The sequence below is a fragment of the Salminus brasiliensis genome, chromosome 18 (assembly GCF_030463535.1).
Source record: "Salminus brasiliensis chromosome 18, fSalBra1.hap2, whole genome shotgun sequence".
NCBI lineage: Eukaryota > Metazoa > Chordata > Actinopteri > Characiformes > Bryconidae > Salminus > Salminus brasiliensis.
In genome coordinates, this window is record NC_132895.1 from 32,795,580 (window position 1) to 32,819,257 (window position 23,678).

Here is a 23,678-nt window from a genome sequence, read left to right on the forward strand (position 1 = left end):
GCTAATCAGAGGGTGCTAGCTCAGTCTAGCTGAGCTCCTCCATTCAGGGACAGTGTCTGGGGCAGGGCTCGGTCCCGGCCTCACACTAAATAACCTTCTGAGTGGATTCAGCCCTGAAGCGCTGTGTTCCCGGTAGAGTCAGGAGTAGAGCTGATCGGGACATTTCTCACTGAGCTCTTCTAGAGCTCATTTCTCTTTTACACTCTCTTTATTTGATTTATTATTGTACATTTTTACTTCTTTTATTTATTTATTTTATTTATTTATTAATAAATCTTTTACATTCAATCAACTCGTCTCAGGGCTCTTATTTCAGATCATTTGGTGAACTTCAGATCCACAAAGCCAGAACCTGGAGCCAATCGGCCCTCTCACAGTACATTTACATTCACATTTAAGGCGTTTAGCAGACGCTCTTCTCCAGAGAGACTTACAGAAGTGCTTCACTGTTCACTGAAGAACCTCGGCTAGTTTCAATAGACTAATAATTCAAACCTCCTCTGATCTTAGACTCTACTAAACACAAGTCAGTAAGGAGACCATAATACTCTGCTATTAGCCCAAGTCCTCTCAGAAGAGGAGGGTCTTCAGTCTGGGTCTGAAGACAGCGAGTGTTGGACTCTGCAGTTCGGACACCCAGGGGAAGCTCGTTCCACCACTTCGGTGCAGGACAGTAAAAAGTCTGGACGCTCGTCTTTTGTGGATCTTAAAGGATGGCGGGTCGAGCCGAGCCGTACTTGAAGCTGGAAGGGCTCTTGGTGCAGATCGGCTTTTGATCATCGCCATCAAGTACGGAGGGGCTGGCTGGTCCAGTCTTGGCTTTGTAGGCCAGAGTCAGGGGTCTGAATCTGATGACCTGGGCAGCAGCTACAGGAAGCCAGCGAAGAGAGAACGCAGCAGCAGAGGAGGAGGAGCTGAACATGGCTGAATTTAGGGACGTTGAAGACGACCCGACCCGTGATGCTGCATTCTGGATAAGCTGCAGGGGTCTGATGGTGCTTAGAGGAAGACCAGCCAGAAGAGAGCTGCAGTGGTCAAGTCTTGAAGTGGCGAGAGACTGAAGGAGCTCCTTCTGTAGAAGGAGTGACGAGGGAGTTCTCAAAGGAGATGGCCAGATCGTTTTTAGGGCCAGCAGTTCTGTCTGGGATGTACAGCAGCTCCGTCTTGCTGGGGTTGAGTTTGAGGTGGTGATCCGCTATCCAAGAAGAGACGTCAGCGAGACATGCTGAGATGCGGGTGGAGACCTGTGTGTCTGACGGTGGGAAAGAGAGGGTGGGTTGAGTGTCACTGGCGTAACAGTGGTAAGAGAATCCATGAGAGGAGATCACTTTCCCAACAGAGCGAGTGTAGAGCGAGAAAAGAAGAGGACCAGGAACCGAGCCTTGTGGAACGCCAGTGGAGAGACTACAAGGAGTGGACGTGTCCCCCTGCCATGTTACCTGGTATGAACGTCCCTGCAGGTATGATGCCAACCATCGCCCTGCATAGCCGGTTAATTAATAATTAATAAATATTGTGGGTAAAACCACTTATACAGATGTACTGAAGCCCATTTCCACCAGTTTATAAAAAAGATAATCTCAAAACATCTGGAAATTCTCAAACGTATGACTCAATATCTGAAAAGATCTGGAAATTCTCAACTTAATTACCTAATTTCTCAAAACATTTGGAAATTTTCAAACTTCTGACTCAACAGCTCAAAACATCTGGACATTCTCAAAACAAATTTTATCTCAAACTTATGACTCAATTTCTCAAAACATCTGGAAATTCTCAAAATAAAATTGTATCTCAAACTTATGACTCAATATTTTAAAACATCTGGAAAGTCTCAAATTAATGACCTACTTTCTAAAAACATCAGGAAATTCTCAAACGTATGACTCAATATCTTAAAACATCTGGAAATTCTCAAACTTATGACTCAATATCTCAAAACATCTGGAAATTCTCAAAATAGTAAATTAATTTCTCAAAACATCTGGAAATTCTCAAACGTATGATTCACTATCTTAAAACATCTGGAAATTCTCAAAATAATAAAATTCTCTCAACATTAGGACTCAATATCTCAAAACATCTGGAAATTCTCAAACTTATGACTCAATATCTCAAAACATCTGGAAATTCTGAAACTAAAACTGTTTCTCAAAATTGACTTACTATCTCAAAACATCTGGAAATTCTCAAAATAATAAAATTCTCTCAACATTAGGACTCAATATCTCAAAACATCTGGAAATTCTCAAAATAGTAAATTAATTTCTCAAAACATCTGGAAATTCTGAAACTAAAATTGTTTCTCAAAATTGACTCACTATCTCAAAACATCTGGAAATTCTCAAAATATTAAAATTGTCTCATAATTATAGGACGGACACTGGCGCCCTCTACAGGAGAGCTCGAGCGGTTGAACAGAGCGGTTTGAACATCAGCGGATTCCAGCGTTGCTATGGTGAGCAGAGCGGTTTGAACATCAGCGGATTCCAGCGTTGCTATGGTGAGCAGAGCGGTTTGAACATCAGCGGATTCCAGCGTTGCTATGGTGAGCAGAGCGGTTTGAACATCAGCACTCTATCCAGAGAGCGAGTGAGCGGACCTGCAGCAGAACCTGTGAACTTTCCAGACCCTCAGAATGAGCAACTTTCCCCCCAGAAGAGCTGCGAGGAAGCGGCGGGAGAGGAGCGGCGGCTCCGGCGGAGCTGATCGGTAAGAATCGGTTCATTTCCATCCATTTGAATCATCCGCTCGGTTCCCCGCTCTTCTGCGCGTGTCTGACCGAGTCCCGCCGCTTTGTGTGTGTGTGTCTGTATGTGTGTGTGTGTGTGTGTGTGTATGTGTGTGTGTATGTGTGTGTGTGTGTGTGTATGTGTGTGTGTGTGTGTGTGTGTATGTGTGTGTGTATGTGTGTATGTGTGTGTGTATGTATGTGTGTGTGTATGTATGTGTGTGTGTGTGTGTGTGTGTGTGTGTGTATGTGTGTGTGTGTGTAGCAGGTCAGACCGGGAGAGCATCATGTCTAAGTACTATGACGGAGTGGTGTTCCCCTTCTGTGGGGAGATCTCCCAGTACGAGAAGCTCTCCAAGATCGGCCAGGGCACCTTCGGGTAACCTCCCACCCCTCTCTCTCCCTCTCTCTCTCCCTCTCTTCCTCTCTCTCTCCCTCTCTCTCTCTCTCTCTCTCTCTCTCTCCCTCTCTCTCTCTCTCTCTCTCTCTCTCTCTCTCTCTCTCTCTCTCTGTGAAGAGCTCTGAAGGTCTGACGGCTCTTCTTCCGCTGTTCTCTTCCTCGGGCTTCTTTGCAGGGAGGTGTTCAAAGCCAAACACCGACAGACTGGCAGGAAGGTGGCCCTGAAGAAGGTGCTGATGGAGAACGAGAAAGAAGGGGTAGGTCCTCATAGCTGAGCTCTAGGTGAAGCAGCTGTGTCTGAATATCTGCGGGACGTTGGTCCGGAGCTTTATGAAGGAGGTCTTAGTTAGAGATTAGGATTAGGGGGCGGGTCGGCAGCTGGAGGAGGTGCTGACCGCTCTGCCTCTCCTCTCCTCTCCTCTCCTTTCCTCTCCTGCAGTTTCCCATCACGACTCTGAGGGAGATCAAAATCCTGCAGATGTTGAAGCACGAGAACGTGGTGAACCTCTTGGAGATCTGCAGAACCAGAGGTGAGTGAGCTAGAGCGAGCTAGAGCTGCAGCTTTCTGCTGGTGCAGCTGGAGATGTTGGACAGTTGGCTGGAGTCTCCTCTCTGTCCCGCAGTCTGTCGCTACAACCGCTACAGAGGCAGCATCTACCTCGTGTTCGACTTCTGCGAGCACGACCTGGCCGGCTTGCTCGGCAACGCCAGCGTGAAGTTCACGCTCTCCGAGATCAAGAAGGTCATGCAGATGCTGCTGAGCGGCCTCTTCTACATCCACAGGAACAAGGTCAGTCTGCAGGAGCGTCCTCCTTCCCACACCCTGGTAGAACATGAAGGCTCTGGGGCTTCAGACGTTCCAGGCTCGGTCGGTTCTAACCGTGGTTTTGCTGGTTCTCCCCATCAGGTCCTGCACAGAGACCTGAAGCCGGCCAACGTTCTGATCACGAGGGACGGCATCCTGAAGCTGGCTGATTTCGGGCTAGCTCGGGCCTTCAGTCTGGCGAAGAACAGCCAGAGGAACCGCTTCACCAACAAAGTGGTCACCCTGTGGTACAGACCCCCAGAGCTTCTGCTGGGTGAGGAGAGCCACAGGAGAACCGTGGATCTCTTTATCTGCAGGTTTGTTGTTCAGCTGTAGAGTAACGACTGTGTGTGTGTGTGTGTGTGTGTGGGTTCAGGAGAGAGAGATTATGGCCCTCCTATTGATCTGTGGGGCGCTGGGTGCATCATGGCTGAGATGTGCACCAGGGTCCCCATCATGCAGGGCAACACTGAGCAGCACCAGCTAACACTAATCAGCCAGCTGTGTGGCTCCATCACTGCAGAGGTACCCCCCCTTCACCTCTACTGCAGCTTAGCAGTTAGCATGCTAGCAGTCTCTGAACCCACCCTGGGTCTGAGACCCCCCCATTGAAGAGGAGGTCCAGTTCTGGCTTAAAACTGGCCTCACATCCAGACTGATATATGTAAATGACCTGCACTCTGATTGGCTGCCTTGTTGTGAGCCTCTCTGACCCTCGCTGTCTCTCTCAGGTGTGGCCGGGCGTGGACAAGAAGTACGAGCTCTATCAGAAGATGGAGCTGCCGAAGGGTCAGAAGCGGAAGGTGAAGGACCGGCTGAAGGCCTACGTTAAAGACCTGTACGCTCTGGACCTCATAGACAAGCTTCTGGTGCTGGACCCGGCTCAGAGGATCGTCAGCGACGACGCCCTCAACCACGACTTCTTCTGGTCCGACCCCATGCCCTCGGACCTCAAGAACATGCTGTCCACCCACAACACCTCCATGTTCCAGTACCTGGCCCCGCCCAGGCCACGGGGTCACGCGACCCGGCAGCCGGCCAACCACAACTGCAACCTGGCCACCGTCGACCAACCGTTTTTCGACAGGGTGTACTGACGCGGACGCACGGCCGGGACGGTTTGCTTACGGACTGTGATTGGTCAGGGAGACAGAGACTTCCAATTGGCCTCGTCCAATAGCGGCTCAGACGCGTGGGTCTGGGTGGGTCTCTGTTTGGAGGGCTCTGTTGGTGAAGCTCTCATTAGGCTGGAGCTGAACCGGACGGCTCGGACCTCCTGGCTCTCTCTGGAGCGCTAATCAGAGGGTGCTAGCTCAGGCTAGCTGAGCTCCTCCATTCAGGGACAGTGTCTGGGGCAGGGCTCGGTCCCGGCCTCACACTAAATAACCTTCTGAGTGGATTCAGCCCTGAAGCGCTGTGTTCCCGGTAGAGTCAGGAGTAGAGCTGATCGGGACATTTCTCACTGAGCTCTTCTAGAGCTCATTTCTCTTTTACACTCTCTTTATTTGATTTATTATTGTACATTTTTACTTCTTTTATTTATTTATTTTATTTATTAATAAATCTTTTACATTCAATCAACTCGTCTCAGGGCTCTTATTTCAGATCATTTGGTGAACTTCAGATCCACAAAGCCAGAACCTGGAGCCAATCGGCCCTCTCAGAGTAACGCCAATCAGGCCACTGTTGGGTCACAGCGGTCATCATCAGGGCCTCACAGCATAGTATTTGAACCTGACCGTAGAGCTCATCTTAAATATTGTGGGTAAAACCACTTATACAGATGTACTGAAGCCCATTTCCACCAGTTTATAAACAAAAATCATCTCAAAACAGCTGGAAAATCTCAAAATAAAGACTTAATTTCTCCAAACATCTGGAAATTCTCAAACTCAGGAATCAATATCTCAAAACATCTGAAATTTCTGAAAACTATGACTTAATATCTCAGAACATCTGGAATTTCTCAAAATTATGACTCAATATTGCAAAACATCTGGAAACGTTAAAAAAAAATTACTTAAGTTCTCAAAACATCTGGAAATGATTCTTGTAATAATATAAATGAAAAGCTCTGGATTCGTTTTCTTAATATCGTAAGAGGTTGGGAATGGGCTTCCGTACAGATGACCACCCCCAGATGAAGGCAGCAGTGATGATGATGATGATGTGGGTGGTATCTGAGCTGCATGTGAAGGTCAGGGGTCTCTGGTCGATAGATCTCTTTTACATGGCATCAATGGTGACGTCATTATGGACGCCATCACCCAGCGCCGGATCGAGCCCTATCCCTGGAGGCCTCACCTCTCCACCTGGAGATCAGCTTTAGACGAGGTGCAGAGGGAGCTGCTTCCAGTGGGCTCGCCGGTGTACTGCAGAACAGCTCAGAGAGAGGAGAGAGATCAATCAGCAGGATTTCTGATCAATGATTTAATACAACGGTGATCATCCAGACTGAGGCCCTGAAGCTCCGTCTAGCTGCTCCTTTCCCAACATCACCTTCAGCACCACACAAACACGTAGCTTAGACCAGAACACCACAGCCCAAAACAACATAGCCCTAATCCTACGTTCTCAGAAGAGCCAGGTGGACAGAATGAGGGTCAGAGGGGGACGGGGAGGGTCAGCTGGGGTCAACCACGTTACAGCGATGTCTGCCTGGGCTCCCCCTACAGACATAAGGTAAACATGGTCATGCTGGATGACCCCTCCTTAGTCTTACTGTAAAGGTTCCACACATTTCCGGTCTCACGGCTACCGACATCATCAGACCATCGTTATTATTAATGACATCACTTTTATTAATGAATGCATTCATTTATAATCACTGAAGCAGCCACAGCTGTGTAGGTCCAATTATACTCCAACACACAGTCCAGATTTGAGAACGCCTCTCACGTATACGTTCCAGATCCAATCTAATCAGATCCGATCCGATCCCATCTGATCCCATTTCCTTTCAAACACTGCGGTCAAATCACTTTGTGGACGAGACAACGTAAACAATGTGGGGAAGGAAAAAAAAAAAAATAAGGGCGGGACACTTTGAAGGTTTTTGGATGAGCTGGCTTGTTTGACCGATACTCTTTAAATCGGGCTTCACCACGTCGACAGTCATATCAGAACATTATGACCATCCCTGGGTTGGAAGGGACCTGGCCCTGTCACAGGTGCAACTGCTTACGGTTTCCCAACATTGGAATTTTGGAAAGTGGTCAAAAGGTAGTCTTAGGGTCTTAGAGGTGCCGTAGCAAGAGCCACAGTAGTGAAGGTGTACCAAGAATGGACACTGAGTGCAACCCAACGCCCCAACAGTGGAGCCCCATGGGCCATTAAAGCCAGAGGGGAACGGCGACTCCGTCGAGTGGTCCAGAGCAAGGGGCGCTCCATGGACTCCTTGCTAGTGTCATTCAAGCTAAGGGTAGTTATTCCCACTATTATTATTATCATCATAATCATCATTCATCATAATAATAATAATAAGAAGAAGAAGAAGAAGAAGGTGATCATAATATTCTGATATGACTGTGTGTGTGTGTGTGTGTGTGTGTGTGTGTGTGTGTGTGTGTGTGTTTCATAAGACCCCCCCACACCGGGGGATCCTACGAGTGCTAAGCACATCATAACTGGTAGAGTGTTCTGTCTACCTCCACCATGTTTGAAAGGCTCCGAGTCCAGGTGTGCTGACCTGCAGCCATACCGGCCATTTCCAACCAGAACCGGACACGTCTGCTTCGTCAGACGATCACATGATCCAATTAATAAATAATTGTGGTGATTAAGGTGAAATTAAATAAAGGCTTAATGCAAGGTAAGGCATATTTCTAGTCATTTCATCCACAAGATGCAGCCCTAATCTTGATTAATATTAGAGATCAATATTCTCCAGGAAAACAAACGCTGCCCAATTCAGAATCAGGGCCTGAAAAGCCAGCCTCCAGGGGTCAAGAACAAGAAGTCTTCTACTAGATCAATTCATTAATTCCTGGAGCGATTAAGATTAGTCCTGCAGCCTTTAGGCCTTTGGGCTGATCGAGTGATTTGACCCAGATCCAGGCTTAGTCTGTGAACATGTTCCACTGAAGAACAGCATGGCTGTCAGTCCTGCACGAGAAGGCACAGGTGAAAGCTAAGTGCTTTAAATCGCCTGCTCGTCTCTCCGCCACTAGGTGGCAGTGTGACGGCAGGTCAGTTGAATAAGAAGGCCGAATGAGAAGGTTGTTTTTTTTTGTTTTTTTTTTACAGCAGACTTCGTTGTGCAAGGCGCAGTTTGAGAGCACCTACTGGCTCTGAATTTAAGACAGAGGGCCTTTCATAAAACAAGACCTCCCATAAGCCAGGCACCTTAATCCACCTTAAGACAGTGAGGACTGTCCACTAGTCACTCCTTACCTAAACTGCTACTGGACAGAACAGACCTGGCTTAAGGTACCTGGCTTATTGAGAAACGCAGCTTTGCGAAACAGCCCTCCGGACTCTGGTAAACACTCCCCGACCGCACTGATGACACCCTGTTAGGATGCCAGAGCAGGTTCCAGGTGTTTCAGAGCCCCGCCCACCAAATGCAAGCTCCCCGTGATCAGCACGTGGACGTTGGCAGCCTCTCGCAGCGGCACGGCTTTAGCATTGACGCTAGCCTTCACGGGCATTAGCTGCTTGCTGGGGTCGCACAGCACCGGGTCCCTTCCCTGCGCTATCCAGCGGAGGGCGCTCAGAATGCAAGGGAATACCAGCGTGGCACATCGCTGCTCCGCTACGAGGGGGAGGCCGCCGCCAATCAGGAGCTCGGCGTCTGGCTTCTCCTCCTGACCGTTCAGGACACGCCAGCTCTGTTGGTTGTCCAAGCAACGGGTGAGCATGTTCTCCACCGAGACGTTGAAGTTCTGCTGATCTGCGAGGGAAGAAGAACAAAAATGTGAAAAGGGTCGTATTTGAGCCTCGTATTTGTATTTATTATTAGATATTCTACAGGAAGTGTCCCGAATGGCCGGGGACACGGCCTGGTCTACATAGCATCTTCTCATCACCGGCTGATCTCAGCCTACCGCCAAAGCTGTTACTGGTGTGTCTGCTAACCTGCATTGCATGTAGCGATGGCCTCCGTGATGTTGGGGCAGAACACGGCAAAATCGAAATGGCACGGCTGTGGAAACACACACGTTCATTTCAGTCCGTTATCCTTTCAATTTCCAACCATTTCCATTTTTAAGGAGCTGAAACATCGGGGTCTCACCACAAGCAGTTTGAGCATGGCAGCACAGTCCCGCTCTCCTGTAGCATTGAACAGCAACACTCTCACCACTGAACCCCTAAACACACACGCAGACAGACACAGACAGAGTTCAGCTCTAAGACAGTAATTATTCATCAGCTAAAACCATTACAAATACCTTTTAAGTTCGTCCAAATGTTTGTGGACACCCTTTTAGCTACTTTGTAAAGCGGTTTGTGTGCGTGTTGCTGTCCCAATACTTTTGTCCAACAAATCAAAAGAAAAGAGAAGAGAAACCCACGTGGCTTTGGCCTCATGCTGCGTGGCTGCATCACTGAACCAGTTCACACAGGCCTGCATGCTGCGTGTGGTGTGAGCGCCGTCCAGGAAGTAAGTGATGCTGCCGTGGGTCAGCGTCTGATTGCGCCCCAGCCACTCTGTCTCCGCCAAACCTACCAACACACACACACACACACACACACACAACGGTGGGCGTAAGTTTGTTTTTTTAAGAAACACCAATAGTGTAGAAACCCAGAGATGAGGAATGGGTCATTGTGGTCATTGGGGCCACCGTGTCCCCACCTTTCAGCATGCGGGGGGTGGGCTCAAACGCCGGAGCTGCACACAGGCCTTCGTAGCTGGCGGCAGACGTCACCGCTGGCTTTGCTGGAGAGAATATCGGCAAACAGACAGGATCTGATTATTTTACTTGGAAAGAATCAAAGCCTCACGTTCGGCAGCTTGTTTGGGTTCACACACACACACACACACACACCTGTGCTGCAGCGTCTCTGGAGCCAGCAGTGAGTGAGCTGAAGTGCAAGAGAGGCGTTAGACCGCTGGTGGAGCCCAGTCAGCCCCAGCTTCACCGGCTCCACTCCAGAACTCTGATACTGACCCAGCTCGGGACACACAGACAGGGGGCACTGCACCGACACAAAGACAGGGACAGGTATTACTTATCATACAAGCTGCTCAAAATACGTCCCAAATAAATGTATTTATTTTCTATAAATATAATATTCATATTATTACCCATTTATTAGGGACTACATTTACTACCCCTTTTATTATCAGGTACTACAACAGCTCCACAGCTAGTTATCACAGTTTTTTGTAGACGTGTGTGTGCGTGTACTGGTCTCACCCCAGTCTCCTCGGCTCTCTGCTGCAGAACAGTCATCGGTCCCTCTTGCTGCTTCACTGTGAATGCTGGAACCCCAGGCTGCACAGAACGGCAGAGCTGATCAGTCTGCTTACTGTTAAAACCTTGCCCCAAGACCGACCAACCAACCAACCAACTAAATAAATACAGACCTTAAAAATCCCTCCTTTCTGCCAGGCGATCTTCTCTATCGTGTCCCCCAGGATGCTGGTGTGGTCGATCCCCAGCGAGGAAATGCCACACACCCAGGGTCTCCTGCACACACAAACAGGGACCCCCACAGACTTTTACAGCACAATGACAGCTAGAGACTCCTCAGACTCTCTGACCCAGTCTCCACTGTTATTAGACCAGTAGTAGTAGCAGTCTGGACGTTTTCCAGCACATGAGCTCAAAGACAGCAGGGTGTCGGTGGCACAGGGTGTCGATGGCTCTATCTCCTTTTGTACAAAAAGAAGCATGGCTTCGTTTTGGTGTTTATAACAGAATTACAATAATAACACAATAATGACACAACAATAATAATATAATAATAATAATAATAATAATAACAACAACGACAGCTAGTGATTAAGTGAGTCGAGAGCATTGATTGGTTAAAAACCGAGGAACTGAGCCCGGGTCAGTGGTTGACTGACCATGAACCTAATGCTTAATTAAGTGTGTAGAAGCATGTGAACTCTGGGAGACCGAGACAGAGGGAGCGTTAGACACGCTACACTGCAGCAGCAGCAGCTCTGGGAAAGCGGTCTGAGAGATTAATGGGGGACCGGGGGGTGGGGTGGGGTCTATTTATCTAGTCTGCCAACATGGTCTAGTATTTCCTTTGAAATAACAAAAGGTCGATGTCATGTGACTTGTATGCTATGGAAGATGGAAGATGGAAGGATCGGTGCGGACGCTTTCCAGCCTGAGCTGGTCTACATTTTGCGAGTTGCTGCAGCGATGCAGGTGGTCACAGGATTCTGCAGAGTCCATCTCTCAGCCCAGTACAGGGAGTATCCGCAGAGCTGGAAAGCACCCCTAACCACATTCCTCGATACACCCTTGATCTGTAACGGTGATCTGCGATTTCTCAACAGACTAAAAGAACACCCTGCTTACCTGATAATATTTGTGCAGTCGTAGGCTCCACCTATTCCTACTTCAATCACCGCTACGTCCACCTACAAAACATACAACACACAGGAGATAAAGTTAGAGCTTATCTGTGCACACAGTGGAAGCCAAAGGTCATATAAGGTCTCCGAGACGGTAATCTAGAAGTCAATGACTGGATCAGTGATGAAAGTGAAACCCAACAACTGGATGAGCCAGTCTACTCCATGCAGCTGATGGGGAAACTGTGGAAAACCCTCCCTTGACTCTCAGATATAAGGCGTTATCCTCTAGACAGGTCTGATCTGAGCCTCGGCTAGCTGGAGGGTCCTGGCTACAGCTGGCTGCTGGTCGTTTGGTAATGTGAACGGGTCGCTGTCGAGTCCAGCTGCCTTTAACTTTGCAGATAGTCAGTTTCAGTCCTGGTTTGGCAGCTTTCCCTAATAAACGCTGCAGCCGTGCTCAGTCCAACTAGAGGGGGTGTGTTCCAGCAGAATCGGGACAGAGTCAGTGCAGACCTTCTATAATAAATAAATAAATAAATAAATAAATCAAATGACAGAAATACAGTGACAACACAAATAGCACTTCATTCATGGGGGTTTTCATGGGGGTACATGGGGCATTGGAGTTGGTCGGTATAGAGTTTTTTTTTTTTGGTAAGGGGGGGGGGGTGTTAGGTCGGTATCCAAAGCTTATTGACAGCACATCTGTTAAAAACTGAGGTATGCAAACTATGACCTAATCAAACACATCTGGATCAGGTTACAGATGAAGGCTCATCTGCATCAGCGCTCAGTATCGGGAGATATTTGGGATCCTGGACTAACATGGCTCACTCTGCGCCTGTGCAGGTCGTACTGGGAGCCCCGGCACACTGCCAGAGGGATTCCAGTTACCCGGCTAGAAGCCAGCCTCTCCTGCCATGATGACCAGTGTGTGGGTCAAGCCGATGCACGCTGCTGTGGAGGTCATGGGGAACGAACAGAAAGCAGATCTCTTTGGTGACAGCTGCTCTCCCACCCTCCTGGCGTACGTGACAACTGTGGGCTCTAGGTGGGTGACGGCACTCACCTTCTCCTGCAGGAAGGCGTGGAAGGCGAGGATGGTCAGGAAGCGGAAGTACGCTGGCATGCTGCCGCCGTGGGCGTCCTGAAAGCGACAGATCAGCAGGGTCACAACACGAGGCTTCAGCTCAGGGGAGATTCTCACTCAACCACCAACAGCAGCTCATCAATTTAACTTCGCATGTGACAAAGAAAGTTCTGTACAGGGTGTGTGTGTGTGTGTGTGTGTGTGTGTGTGAGAATGCATAATGCTGAAAACTCGCCCTCACATGTCCTGCATGCTTCTGTCATTAAGACACCAGAGGGTTCCCATTTCCCCTCGAGCCAGGCCAGTCACCACCCATCAGACAGTTAGATGGGTTCAGTCCCTTAAGAGGACTCCTGAGCTGAAGTGGACATGTTGGAGGACGAGGACGACAATACTAAGCTATCTAAATTGGTAAAACGGGCAGTGCAGGGGTAGTAGGCTTGGTAACTAGGGGTTACGAGGTCTGCAAGATCCAACGCCATCCAAAAGGGGTCAGAAACACCTGCCGAACCCACCTTGGTCTCATCCAGTCGGCTGTACACCTGCCAGAAGTACTTGGTGAAGAGGTCTTTCCCGATGGGACGGCCGTTTATACGGATCCGCTCTCTCACCTGCACCAGGTGTGGGGAGCTGAGACAGCAGAACAGAGGGGAGGACGGTTGGAATGAAGGACATCAGACATTCATCAGAGCCACACATGGCGTCAATAGCACTACAACCTGCCTGTTCAACGACATGCTGCCATTTACGTTAGTGATTACCCAACCGAGCAAAGTCCAGCAAAACACACACACACACACACACAGGTTACACAACTCTCTCCCAAACAGGCAGTCGGGCCTCAACCAGCCTTCTCCCACATTAACACACACATACAGTTTCAGTCCCCCACGGTTATAAGCGCAGTGCGTGCGCCCGTAGCAGTACCTGTAAAATCCAGTTCGAAAGCCGTAGTTCCTCAGAATCTGCTCCGTGAAGGCACACGTCGAGCCCTGAGGAGACAATGACGCCAGAGGTCACGACCGACACCAGCTACAGCAGCTACGAACTTCTGCAAAACACGGCGTTTACCTTTCCCTTAGTTCCAGTAACATGTACGATGTTGAGATGATCAAGCTCCTCCACCTGAAGGCATGAAACAGAAGCATGTCAGTCTCAGGGTTAATTAAGGCAGGAATGTGCGAGGGTGTAGACAGTGTGGGAGAGAGAGGTGGAGGCAGGCACGTGTTCCACTAGGCCACGAGGTTAGGCAAGTTAGGGTAGGTAGGTAGGCAACAGGCTGCACGAACAGGCTAAGGCTAAGGCGCCGTCCCAGGGAGAGCTCAGTTGGCCTAGCTAATTCCAGGGTGGGTAGATGGCGCTCTCTCCCCCCACATCGCTGCCATCTACAGGCTGGTGCATCGATGGCAGATCGAAAAGTGAGCAGCTTGACTGAGGGGGAGAGGGTGTACGGGCTGGGTAATTGGGGGTCTAAATTGGAGAGGAAATGGGTGGAAAATTGGAAAATACAGCAAATGATCAAAAAATTAAAATAACTGATAATTAATAATTTTGAACACAATGTGCCCTTATTGTCATTTCTACACCCCCTAGAGCTGAAAGGGGTTAGGGTCTTCCTTAAAGACTCAACCGTGATCAATAACCCAGTGCTCCAACCAGCGAGCCACCACTCCCCCTTCACATACACATACAGGGTCAATAACCGGCCACATCACCCAGTCACATATCACGTCAGACGTCATCACAGAGCTGCTGGGTACGGGCTGAGGTTCAGCTGAGCGAGAGCTATGGTGAAGTAGCCGTAACTGTGCGAGCTGAAGGATTACCTTGAGGCCGGCACGCTGTAGGAACCCCCTCATGGCCTGGAGCTGGATCTCTGGGTGTCCCCGCTCTCGGCGCACCTGATCCAGCGCACTGGCGTTGGTCTGTAAGGTGTTAAGAGTGCACACCGCATCCTGGAAGAGGTACAAGCACAGAGAAATCCCACAGAGTCCCACTCAGTCCTCAGCCAACAACACATCCGAAAACACCTGAAGATCACACGCTACAGCCGACCTCCAGCGGACTTCCGATCAGAAACGTTGGGCGGATCGCCCGAGGGTGGCGCTTGTGGACACCCCTTCTAACGAAGGCATTCGGCTACTCTGAGATGCACCCATGGCTGACACAGATGTGTAAATGCATGAACACACAGCTTGTCGAGTCCCTGTACAGAAGTTCAGCCAATAGAATGGGACTCTCTGTAGAGGGGTATAAAGCCCTCCAGCAGCATTGAGCTGTGGAGCAGTGGAAGAACCGTGTTCTCTGGACTGAAGGATGCTGCTCCATCTAATACTAATGGATGGGATGAATCGCAGTTCCCTCAATTTAATAAATCATCTCCCCAATTCAACAAAAAGTTCCCTAAATATAATAAATTGTTCTCTCAATTTAATTAAAAGTTCCCTAGAATTAATAACTCATTCCCTACATTTAATAACTCTTCCCCTACATTTAATAACTCTTTCCCTACATTTAATAACTCGTTCCCTACTTGTTCCCTACATTTAATAACTCATTCCCTACATTTTATAATTCGTTCCCTACTTGTTCCCTACATTTAATAACTCATTCCCTACATTTTATAACTCGTTCCCTACATTTTATAATTTGTCCCCTACATTTTATAATTCGTTCCCTACATTTTATAATTCGTTCCCTACTTGTTCCTTACATTTAATAACTCATTCCCTACATTTTATAATTCGTTCCCTACATTTTATAACTCGTTCCCTACATTTAATAATTCGTTCCCTACATTTAATAACTCATTCCCTACATTTTATAATTCGTTCCCTACATTTAATAACTCGTTCCCTACATTTAATAACTCGTTCCCTACATTTAATAACTCATTCCCTACATTTTATAATTCGTTCCCTACATTTAATAATTCGTTCCCTACATTTAATAACTCGTTCCCTACATTTAATAACTCATTCCCTACATTTAATAACTCATTCCCTACATTTTATAATTCGTTCCCTACATTTAATAACTCGTTCCCTACATTTAATAACTCGTTCCCTACATTTAATAACTCGTTCCCTACATTTTATAATTCGTTCCCTCCATTTAATAACTCGTTCCCTCGGTTTGGAGTTCGGCTAAATTAAGGGGAGCGTTTATTAAACCTGGGTTTTTATCCGCGTGTTTCTGCGGTTTGTTGTCGCTCCGGCCGGACAGGAGGGAGAGGAGCCTGGCTGACGTCATCATAAAGTTTCACTGGTTTCACAGATGTTTTTAATGTGACTCTGTTTCCCGGCTCGCGCGCTCAGTCAGACTCCCTGCTAGCCTGCTAACCTCACCGCGAGCCCGCACGTGCTGTCGCTTCTGGAGCCCCAACACTGGCTGCACGCGGGGGTGGGCGCTACACCCACCGGTATTAAGTTTAAGACCGAACCGGTACCGACAGCTCTACACGCGCACCCAAACTTCCACCAGAACCTCGCTAAACTACGGTCAGCCGATCACACGCGCTCCGGCACTGAGAGCCGAGCCGAGCCGAGCCGAGCCGAGCCCCCCCCCGAGGCGCCGCGCGCGCGCTGCGCCTCACCCGTACCTGGTACTCCATTCTCCGGTAGCGCGGCGCCGCTTTGGTGCTGGAGAGCCTCGGCGAGGGTGGCGCGGTCACGTCGGTCCACCGGCGGGTGCGCGGGAAAGCGGCGAGCGCGGGCACGCGCCTGCATGCGCGCACTACCGTCTCGAGCAGCATAGCGACTCGGGAGCGCGCAGGAAGGCGAGCCCAAATTTGGTGTGCTTGTGTTTATGTCGGCGCGAAAGAGGAAGAGGAGGAGGAGGAGGAGGAGGAGGAGGAGAGGGGGGCAGTTAGTCCCCCCGCCACACCCCTCCCTCAGCCGGGGGCAGCATGGCTCGGCACGCTCCGGTGCACACAACAGTACAGAGGGTTACGGTCCGGGTCCCGGGTCCGAGGGGTCCAGCACGGGATCTGGCCCCGTGTCTGCAGCGGACGGCACGTGCCACACTGCTCGGATATGACGGGACTCACGTGGCTCCGCTGTCTGCTTCGGAGCGCAGTTGGAGCTACGGAGAAAGCGCAACAGCGCCCCGCGCTGGTCAGGATCCGTCACCTCACGCGGGCCATTTTTAAATATAATTTTATTATTTAAAAAAAAAAAAAAAAAAAAAATTAAATATATAAAAAAGTATCATTTATTGATCATATATTAGTTATTATTATAATTAATTTAATAAATGATGACCTCAGTTTAGAGCGAGCGCTTAAATGTTAAACTGAAGGATTTTGTAATTATTTATTATCATAATTATTATCATTATAGTTTTATTTATTATTTAAAAACGGGTCCTAAATTATTATTACATTTTATTAAAAATTTAACTGTAGGAAAAGTTGGTGCCAACAATTTCCACATGATTTAGTAACCCACAATCAGTATCCAATATTAACAGTAATAATATTATATATAATAATAATAATAATAATAATTAAAATGACATCATATTTTTAATCCGTTTCTGGAGTCTCTAAATCTACATTTTCAGTAAAAACAGACAGTCAGCATCGCAGCCCGGCAGAGGACAGTAGAAGCCCTCGCCGATACACTGTGGATCCACTAGGTGGCGGCAGAGGACCACTCCAGGCCTAGAGCATGCAGCAGTCCCGCCTCCCACCTCCTTTAAAGGCGACCTCCACTGACTTACACTTAAGGTGTGCACACAGTCAGTCAGAGTGGGGTTGCTGGGACAGCTCGGTTCTAGATAATCTCACCCAGTCAGAACTGTTAGCAGTGGTGCTGAATGGAACCTCCTAATGGCCTGCGCTAGGTCTGTAGGCGGAGTCATTTCACGGCGGAGGGGTACATGCTGGGTGTTTTAGGTAAAATAGTCCCCAGGGAAACCTACACCGACTAATAATCCCCATTCCATTAGAATTTAGAAGACACATGGTCATACTGGTCATACTGGTGAAACAGTGTGGTCATGCTGGTCATACTGGTGAAACAGTGTGGTCATACTGGTCATACTGGTCATACTGGTGAAACAGCGCGGTCATGTTGAATGACTAGCTTGCTCATACTGGTCATACTGGTGAAACAGCGTGGTCATACTGGTGAAAGAGCGCGGTCATACTGGTCATACTGGTCATACTGGTGAAACAGCGCGGTCATGTTGAATGACTAGCTTGCTCATACTGGTCATACTGGTGAAACAGTGTGGTCATACTGGTCATACTGGTGAAACAGCATGGTCATGTTGAATGACTAGCTTGCTCATACTGGTCATACTGGTGAAACAGTGTGGTCATACTGGTCATACTGGTGAAACAGTGTGGTCATGTTGAATGACTAGCATGCTCATACTGGTCAGGCTAGCTGACCAACTAGCATGCTAATACTGGTCATACTGGTGAAGCAGCCTGGTCTTGCTGGGTGTCGTGTATATTTGTGTTGTAGTCATGGCGACACCTGCTTCCATTCACCACAGAAATCCCAGTAACCGTTCTACATCAAAAGACTGTTTAACATCAGATCCTCTTTAATATTTATCATTAAAGAGAGCCGCGCTCTTTGATGTTCACGGCAGCCGTCATCAGCATTCCTGGAGCCTGGGTGCTGCAGTCGGTGTCCGCGTGCTCGGGACCCATAGCGTGCTATTGCTGCTATCACTTACAGCCCAGCGGAGGCTCCGCGTGGCCATTAGCGGTGGCTTAACGCTCCACACCCGGCACGCGGCGCAGCGCTGTGGGAAAGGGCCCCGGACAGGCCGGAGATCAAAGCGAGGGCTAAAGGCCGCCGAGCGCTGACGTCCAAGCCGGTGAGGACATCCAGCTTCTGTGATGTGATGAGGGCTCTCAGGGCCTCATTACACCTTTGAATAGGGCCCGTGTGACGAGATCACGGTGAAGCGGAGTGATGGGAGGTATGAGGCCCTTCGGCACCGGTTATCCTCACCACCCCGATCCGGTGAGGATGTCCGGTCATTAAAGCCCCTCTGCCTGGTTTAAATGAGGACAGGGTGATGGACAGGGAGTGGTAGACTGGGGGTCGATTCCCTAGCGGGATAAGCAGCTCCCCCATCTACACCAGTGTGAGATGAGAACGAAGGCGGGCATGGTCTTACTGGTCTTACTGGTGAACCACCTTGGACATGCTGATTGACTAGCAGGCCTATTATCTGGACGCTGCACAGGTTCGAGACATGGTCTGCGCTCTGAGCTGAGGGTCCAGGTGGCTTATAATCAGACAGGTGTTACTCAGGCCGGATGACTTTCCCCCAGCAGGGAGAGCATGCAGCGACACGTAGGCCTAGGCCAAGTATGTGATCCTGGATAGGCAGCCAGCGGGGCACCAACTCCAGCGGTTGTGCCTTCCAGAAAGGAGCTGTCTAATTCGCCAGGCTCGGATTCTCAGCTGCTCCTGAAGAACTCGATCAGCTGGATCAGGCTCATTTAGGTTGGTGCCTTTCCAAAAGCAGGGTTGGGCTTCACTAAGCTTGAGGGATCGTCTGACAGCGAAGGGTTGCGGACGTTTCGTCTGAACTCAAGGGTATTAACAGGCTCTGCACCTCTGGGAAGGCTTCACAGGCCTGGTCGCAGCCTGCAGTAGGTAGTTGCACTATTAGCCGTTTAGAAAGGGTGTCTGGATACTTTAGACCATGAGTGGAACGCGGGTTAGGTGGGTTAGGTGGGTTCGAGCTCTGAGTGGGTTTGTGCATGTGTTTTTACTGGGCCTCATCATTACAGCTCACATGGATCCCATGGATCTAGGCCCCGTATTCAGTGTACACCCCAGGAGGGGCCCATTTTTAACCCCTCCTGTTCTCCCATCACTGACCATCACAGCTAAGCATCCATATGTGGGGCCAACGTGGAAGTCAGGGGCAAAACCTCTGGTTCCGAGTTGGGCTACCCATACAGCCCACACGTGGGCAAGTTATAAATGTTGCCCAGTACTTCCTGTACATCCTCAATGATAATAATAATAATAATAATAATGCCCTCCAACACCAGCAATGTTCAAAATCTCTTTATTGTCCACTTTTCATTTCAAGTTGCAAAAAATATATATATATATTTATATATCTGTAGTAATGGGCTTTCTCACAAAGCCATTAACAACTGATTAGAGGAAAAACACAAAAGCCCAACAGACAAGAACATCGTAAAATCGTACATGAACTGATTGTCTTCTGACAGTAAATCAATGGTTTATCATCTGAACGCTTTATTTTATAGCCTGACGGCCAGAAGCAAGGGTCCGGCTCGCCCGTCCGGCTCTTCTAGGATTTCAAGCGTTTCCTTCATAATCAGAGCAATAAATAGTTTTTAAAAACAGACAAACAAAATAATAATAATAATAAAACACTTCTGAGAAAGGAGAGTGGAAGCAATCAGAACTGGAAAAGTGGACTGCACTAGATCACATCTTCTGAAATATACGGACGACCCCTCCGTCCCAGGAATGCTGGAGGTCGTGGAGAACAGTCGGTTCTAAAGCCCGCCTTCAGAGCATTCAGAGCCTTCGGAGCCTTCCAAGCTTCTTCTTCTTCCGTAAGTTCGTAAGCGTCCAGCAGCTACTGAAATACGAGGGGTTTCTCCAAGGGTTCCTGCTGCGCTCTTTGGTTTGATGCACCCTTGTCTTTCGGGCCAATGCTGTGAGGACTGAGCCATACCCGGGCCTGTGGAAAGCCACTGCAGTGGCTGCAGCGAACTGCAGAACCGGCCTCAGAATGGCAATGTCCAACAGCACCAACCCCTGCTGTGTGGGTCTCTGAGTCAGGGGGTGCACAAGAAATCCAGTCAGGTACAGACCAAAAGAAGGGAATCTGAGTTGGAAGACAACTTGAGATGGTTGTTTCTGATCACAGGAAGACGGGTTTGTCTAAAAAAGCTGCGAAATGACACCGAGACGAGCTGAAACGCGCTGAATCGCTGAAGTTCAGTCGGAGGTCTGACTGCATTTAGTGCCTCTCTAAAGTACTGAAGTTCAAATCTTACCGAGCAGCGCGCAATTCTTCTTATTAGGATTGTTTTGCTGGTGCAGCTAAAGGCTACAGAATCCGCCGCTGTCGTCTCAACTGAAAGTCATCGATTTCCATCAGTATAAAAGACTAACGCTACCTAAATCATCTGTTTGTTTAAAAAAAAAAATGAAGTACAGTAAAAATATTCTCACAGACAACAATAACATCAGTACCCAGAACTGCTCAGAAGTATACACGCCTCATAAAATCACATTAATCTCTTCAAGGAAGCCTCCCCACTGACCCACAGCCATTGCAGGGCGTGTTTACACCTGTGGTCCGGTTCTCCAGGTCCGAAAAACAAGCACGCTGTGAGAACCAAAATCAGGGGGAGAAGGTGACGTATGAACCAGTGGAGAATTTATTCTTCTTAAACCCTAAAATCTTCCCGCTGGACCCTTAAACCTTAAAAGTCTTATGACATCACTTCCTCTTGATCTCAGTGTTAACCCACATGTTTGACAAGTTTAATTTAACGTGACTGCGGCTGCGTCCCAAATCACACACGCCTTCACTTCTGCAGCTCTGCTGGTGGCTAGTTGTGAAGCACTGTGTGGTAGTGTGTGGTTTGGGACACAGCCCCGCTAATCTTTAAAGGAACCAAAGCTGACGAGTAGAAACGCACCCTGAAGACACGTTCTATAGCCTATGGGGAGCAGCGGGAGGTTCTTTATTAGTACTGCTTTTAAGAAGAAGACAGAATGTTTCATAGAGACATCCTACACGTCGCGCCCACCCTTACGACGGCATTTCCGGGGCCGTGCCTCTTTTCAAACGCTTCAAGCGCACAGTGTCTGGCACCTAGAGTGTACTAAGAGGTAGAGCTACGAGTCGAGGTTAATATTCACAGGAGAAAAAAATTAGAATGATAAAAAAAAATATCTGAAAACTGATTGGAACTCAGCTGTTAAGTGCAGGAAGGATTTTAAGTAAAGTTTCTGTACAAAGGATTTACGACTAAAGACTAAAGATTAAAAAACAACAAAAAAAAGTACAATTACTTTTGTACATTCTGTTAAATATTTGATCTGATATGCTCGCTTATCAATTTGGCCAAATACATAAGTCACAAAAGCTGATTCTGTATTTCAGACTGATTAAAAGAAACTAAGGTATCAGGTGATGGAAAATCCAGGCCCAGAAAGTCAAAAGGTTTTTGGCCCAACTGCCTGGGCAGCCCTGCTGCAGCTTACACCCGAAAAGAGCCGCCGAAGAGGCCCTGGGTGGGTGGGGATGTATACTGTCCCGGCTTGAATCTTCAGGTCTGAGCTGAGGCAGAGCCGCCCAGACGGTTGGACCAAAACCCTGAACCTGAATCTTCCATCTCTAAAGATTTGAAATGTTTGAGAACGATTATAAAGACCGAATCTCTGAATCTCTGAATCATCATTCCTTCATATTTGTAAATCAAGCGACCGACATATGTGGAGAACTCTGGAGAACATAACGAGAAGTGCTGTAGATACGTTCCTGGAGGGTATCTGATCAAATATTTACCGTCCAAGCGCAGCCGGAGTGTTTGCGTCTAATGCTGAGAGAAGTGTAGGACCCACCTCTCACTGTGCTGTGTCCTACTGAACCACTTCCTGATACTGACTGACTCTGACTCTGACGGAATTAACGTCTGCCCTAAGAAGGACTTCCGGGGGGTTGAGTGATCGGGCCGCGGCCGGCCGGAGAGCCGAGCTGGTTTTTAGGTGCTTTAAGAAACGTTGTTTCGGGCGTCTAAAGGAATGGAGATTTTCATAGGGATGTTTCGTCGGTCCGAGCTTTCCAGAGGAATCGGTTTTCTTTGGTGTCCTTGTTGTCCACGTCGATCCTGATCTGAGCCACGGTCTTCTTAAAGGGGTTCAGGTCCTGACTGAGAGGAGAGAGGAGGACAAGTTGCCATGTTAAAATCAACCGAAGCTCAAGTGGCTTTTATTGCTTTTAGGAAACTGTCTAATACTATCGGTATCAGCGTTGATACTGGCTCCTACACTCAGTATCGGTATTGGCAGTAGAGAGCACCCGTACCATGAAGCTTAATGACGGCCTACGTTTGTGTCTGCAGACTTTATAATGAAACCAAACGTTTAAAGAACCAGTAAAATTATCATCATTTACATTTACATTCATGGCATTTAGCTGACGCTCTTATCCAAGGTTACTCATATTACAAAGATGGGCCAACCTAGTGTTAGGAGTCTTGCCCAAGGACTCTTATTGGTGTAGCGCAGACCGGGAGCTCATGGTCTGGTAGCTCACTGGCAGGTAGTGGTGTAACTTTATAAGTATCAGAATTTAGAGCCGTCGATCCAGTATTTAAGTCAGAGCTGGTAACGGACTCCGTATCGGCAGATACTTTAAAAAATCTGGTATCGGTATCAGAAGGGAAAAAGTGGCATCGGTGCATCCCTAGCTAAAGGTCAACATTTTCAGTCAATGATTGTGTATTATATCTATTCCATAACCTTTTATGCTTTTTCCTCATTTAAATATGCAAATTTCACACTATTACACGTTTAAAAACACGCCCACTAATCTAAATTCCATTAGTGCCTCTATGCAATGTCCCCTTGCTCTCTAAGTAAGAAGTGGCAGACTAGATGCACTGTGAATACACTATATGTCCAAATGTTTGTGGACACCCCTTCTCCACACCCCTCCTCTGGAGCAGATTAACATTGATGAACCTACTGGCACCATGTCAGGCGTGGGCTAGAGGAGGGGAGTATATAAAGCACCCCAGCTTTGAGCTGTGGAGCACTGGAGGAACTGTGTTCTCTGGGATGATGGATGGTGGTGCTCCATCTAATACTTTTGGACTGGACTTGTTGTGGTCCATATAGTGTCTATAGCCCTAGTTGGGTGTTCTCAGGGTGCACTGAACAGGGAGTAGGGAGCTCCAGTTAAGATCCAGCCTGGGTTTAAAGCTACTTACTGAATTTTGCAGGTTAGCAGTTATCAGTACACTCTATGGTCCATGTGTCGTATTTGGCTAATTCTAATTTCTGAGGCATTTTAGAAGATGCTTTTATCCAGAGCGGCCTACAGTCTCATCATGCTATAGGTAGTACAGTCTTGTCCGGGGACGATTATTGGTAACGCTGCTGAGGCGCTGCACACACAAGAACACACTCCTAC

General features: G+C 48.2%; 3 protein-coding genes across 6 annotated transcripts in view; 1 reads left to right on the forward strand and 2 right to left on the reverse strand.

The window, feature by feature from the left end:
* The first annotated feature begins 3,018 nt into the window (after nucleotides 1–3,018).
* LOC140539232 (cyclin-dependent kinase 9-like) lies at nucleotides 3,019–5,034 on the forward strand. Its single transcript, XM_072661890.1, has 7 exons — nucleotides 3,019–3,110; nucleotides 3,307–3,388; nucleotides 3,571–3,661; nucleotides 3,755–3,921; nucleotides 4,039–4,210; nucleotides 4,313–4,461; nucleotides 4,668–5,034. Exons 1-7 carry the CDS (start codon nucleotides 3,019–3,021, stop codon nucleotides 5,031–5,033), a joined length of 1,119 nt encoding a protein of 372 aa, XP_072517991.1. The 3' UTR covers nucleotide 5,034.
* Nucleotides 5,035–6,713: 1,679 nt separating this feature from the next.
* On the reverse strand, nucleotides 6,714–16,519 carry fpgs (folylpolyglutamate synthase). The gene is made up of 15 exons (XM_072662400.1): nucleotides 16,111–16,519; nucleotides 14,336–14,464; nucleotides 13,581–13,634; nucleotides 13,437–13,501; nucleotides 13,025–13,139; nucleotides 12,489–12,566; nucleotides 11,421–11,482; nucleotides 10,469–10,571; nucleotides 10,299–10,376; nucleotides 9,927–10,077; nucleotides 9,734–9,817; nucleotides 9,450–9,600; nucleotides 9,170–9,245; nucleotides 9,013–9,079; nucleotides 6,714–8,827 (listed from the first exon to the last, which is right to left on the reverse strand). Exons 1-15 carry the CDS (start codon nucleotides 16,261–16,263, stop codon nucleotides 8,451–8,453), a joined length of 1,743 nt encoding a protein of 580 aa, XP_072518501.1. The 5' UTR covers nucleotides 16,264–16,519; the 3' UTR covers nucleotides 6,714–8,450.
* Nucleotides 16,520–19,540: 3,021 nt separating this feature from the next.
* The window catches only part of slc4a4b (solute carrier family 4 member 4b), a 45,896-nt gene continuing 41,758 nt past the window's right edge, over nucleotides 19,541–23,678 (reverse strand). For 2 of the 4 annotated variants that reach the window (XM_072662699.1, XM_072662698.1), the window contains exon 26: nucleotides 19,541–22,413. In XM_072662699.1, coding sequence (XP_072518800.1) covers nucleotides 22,296–22,413 — 118 coding nt within the window. In that variant the 3' untranslated portion in view covers nucleotides 19,541–22,295. The remainder of the gene's footprint in view (nucleotides 22,414–23,678) is intronic. The other 2 variants (XM_072662701.1, XM_072662700.1) reach the window with 1 other exon arrangement.

Excerpts from the sequence above, each read along its gene's own strand:
- LOC140539232 (XM_072661890.1), top strand. The coding sequence starts at position 3,019 with ATGTCTAAGTACTATGACGGAGTGGTGTTCCCCTTCTGTGGGGAGATC. Across the intron at positions 3,389-3,570 it reads TGGAGAACGAGAAAGAAGGG|TTTCCCATCACGACTCTGAG; the intron begins GTAGGTCCTCAT and ends CCTCTCCTGCAG. Across the intron at positions 4,211-4,312 it reads ACCCCCAGAGCTTCTGCTGG|GAGAGAGAGATTATGGCCCT; the intron begins GTGAGGAGAGCC and ends GTGTGGGTTCAG.
- fpgs (XM_072662400.1), bottom strand. The coding sequence starts at position 16,263 with ATGCTGCTCGAGACGGTAGTGCGCGCATGCAGGCGCGTGCCCGCGCTC. Across the intron at positions 13,635-14,335 it reads TACAGCGTGCCGGCCTCAAG|GTGGAGGAGCTTGATCATCT; the intron begins GTAATCCTTCAG and ends TCATGCCTTCAG. Across the intron at positions 10,078-10,298 it reads AGAGAGCCGAGGAGACTGGG|TGCCCCCTGTCTGTGTGTCC; the intron begins GTGAGACCAGTA and ends GTGTCGGTGCAG.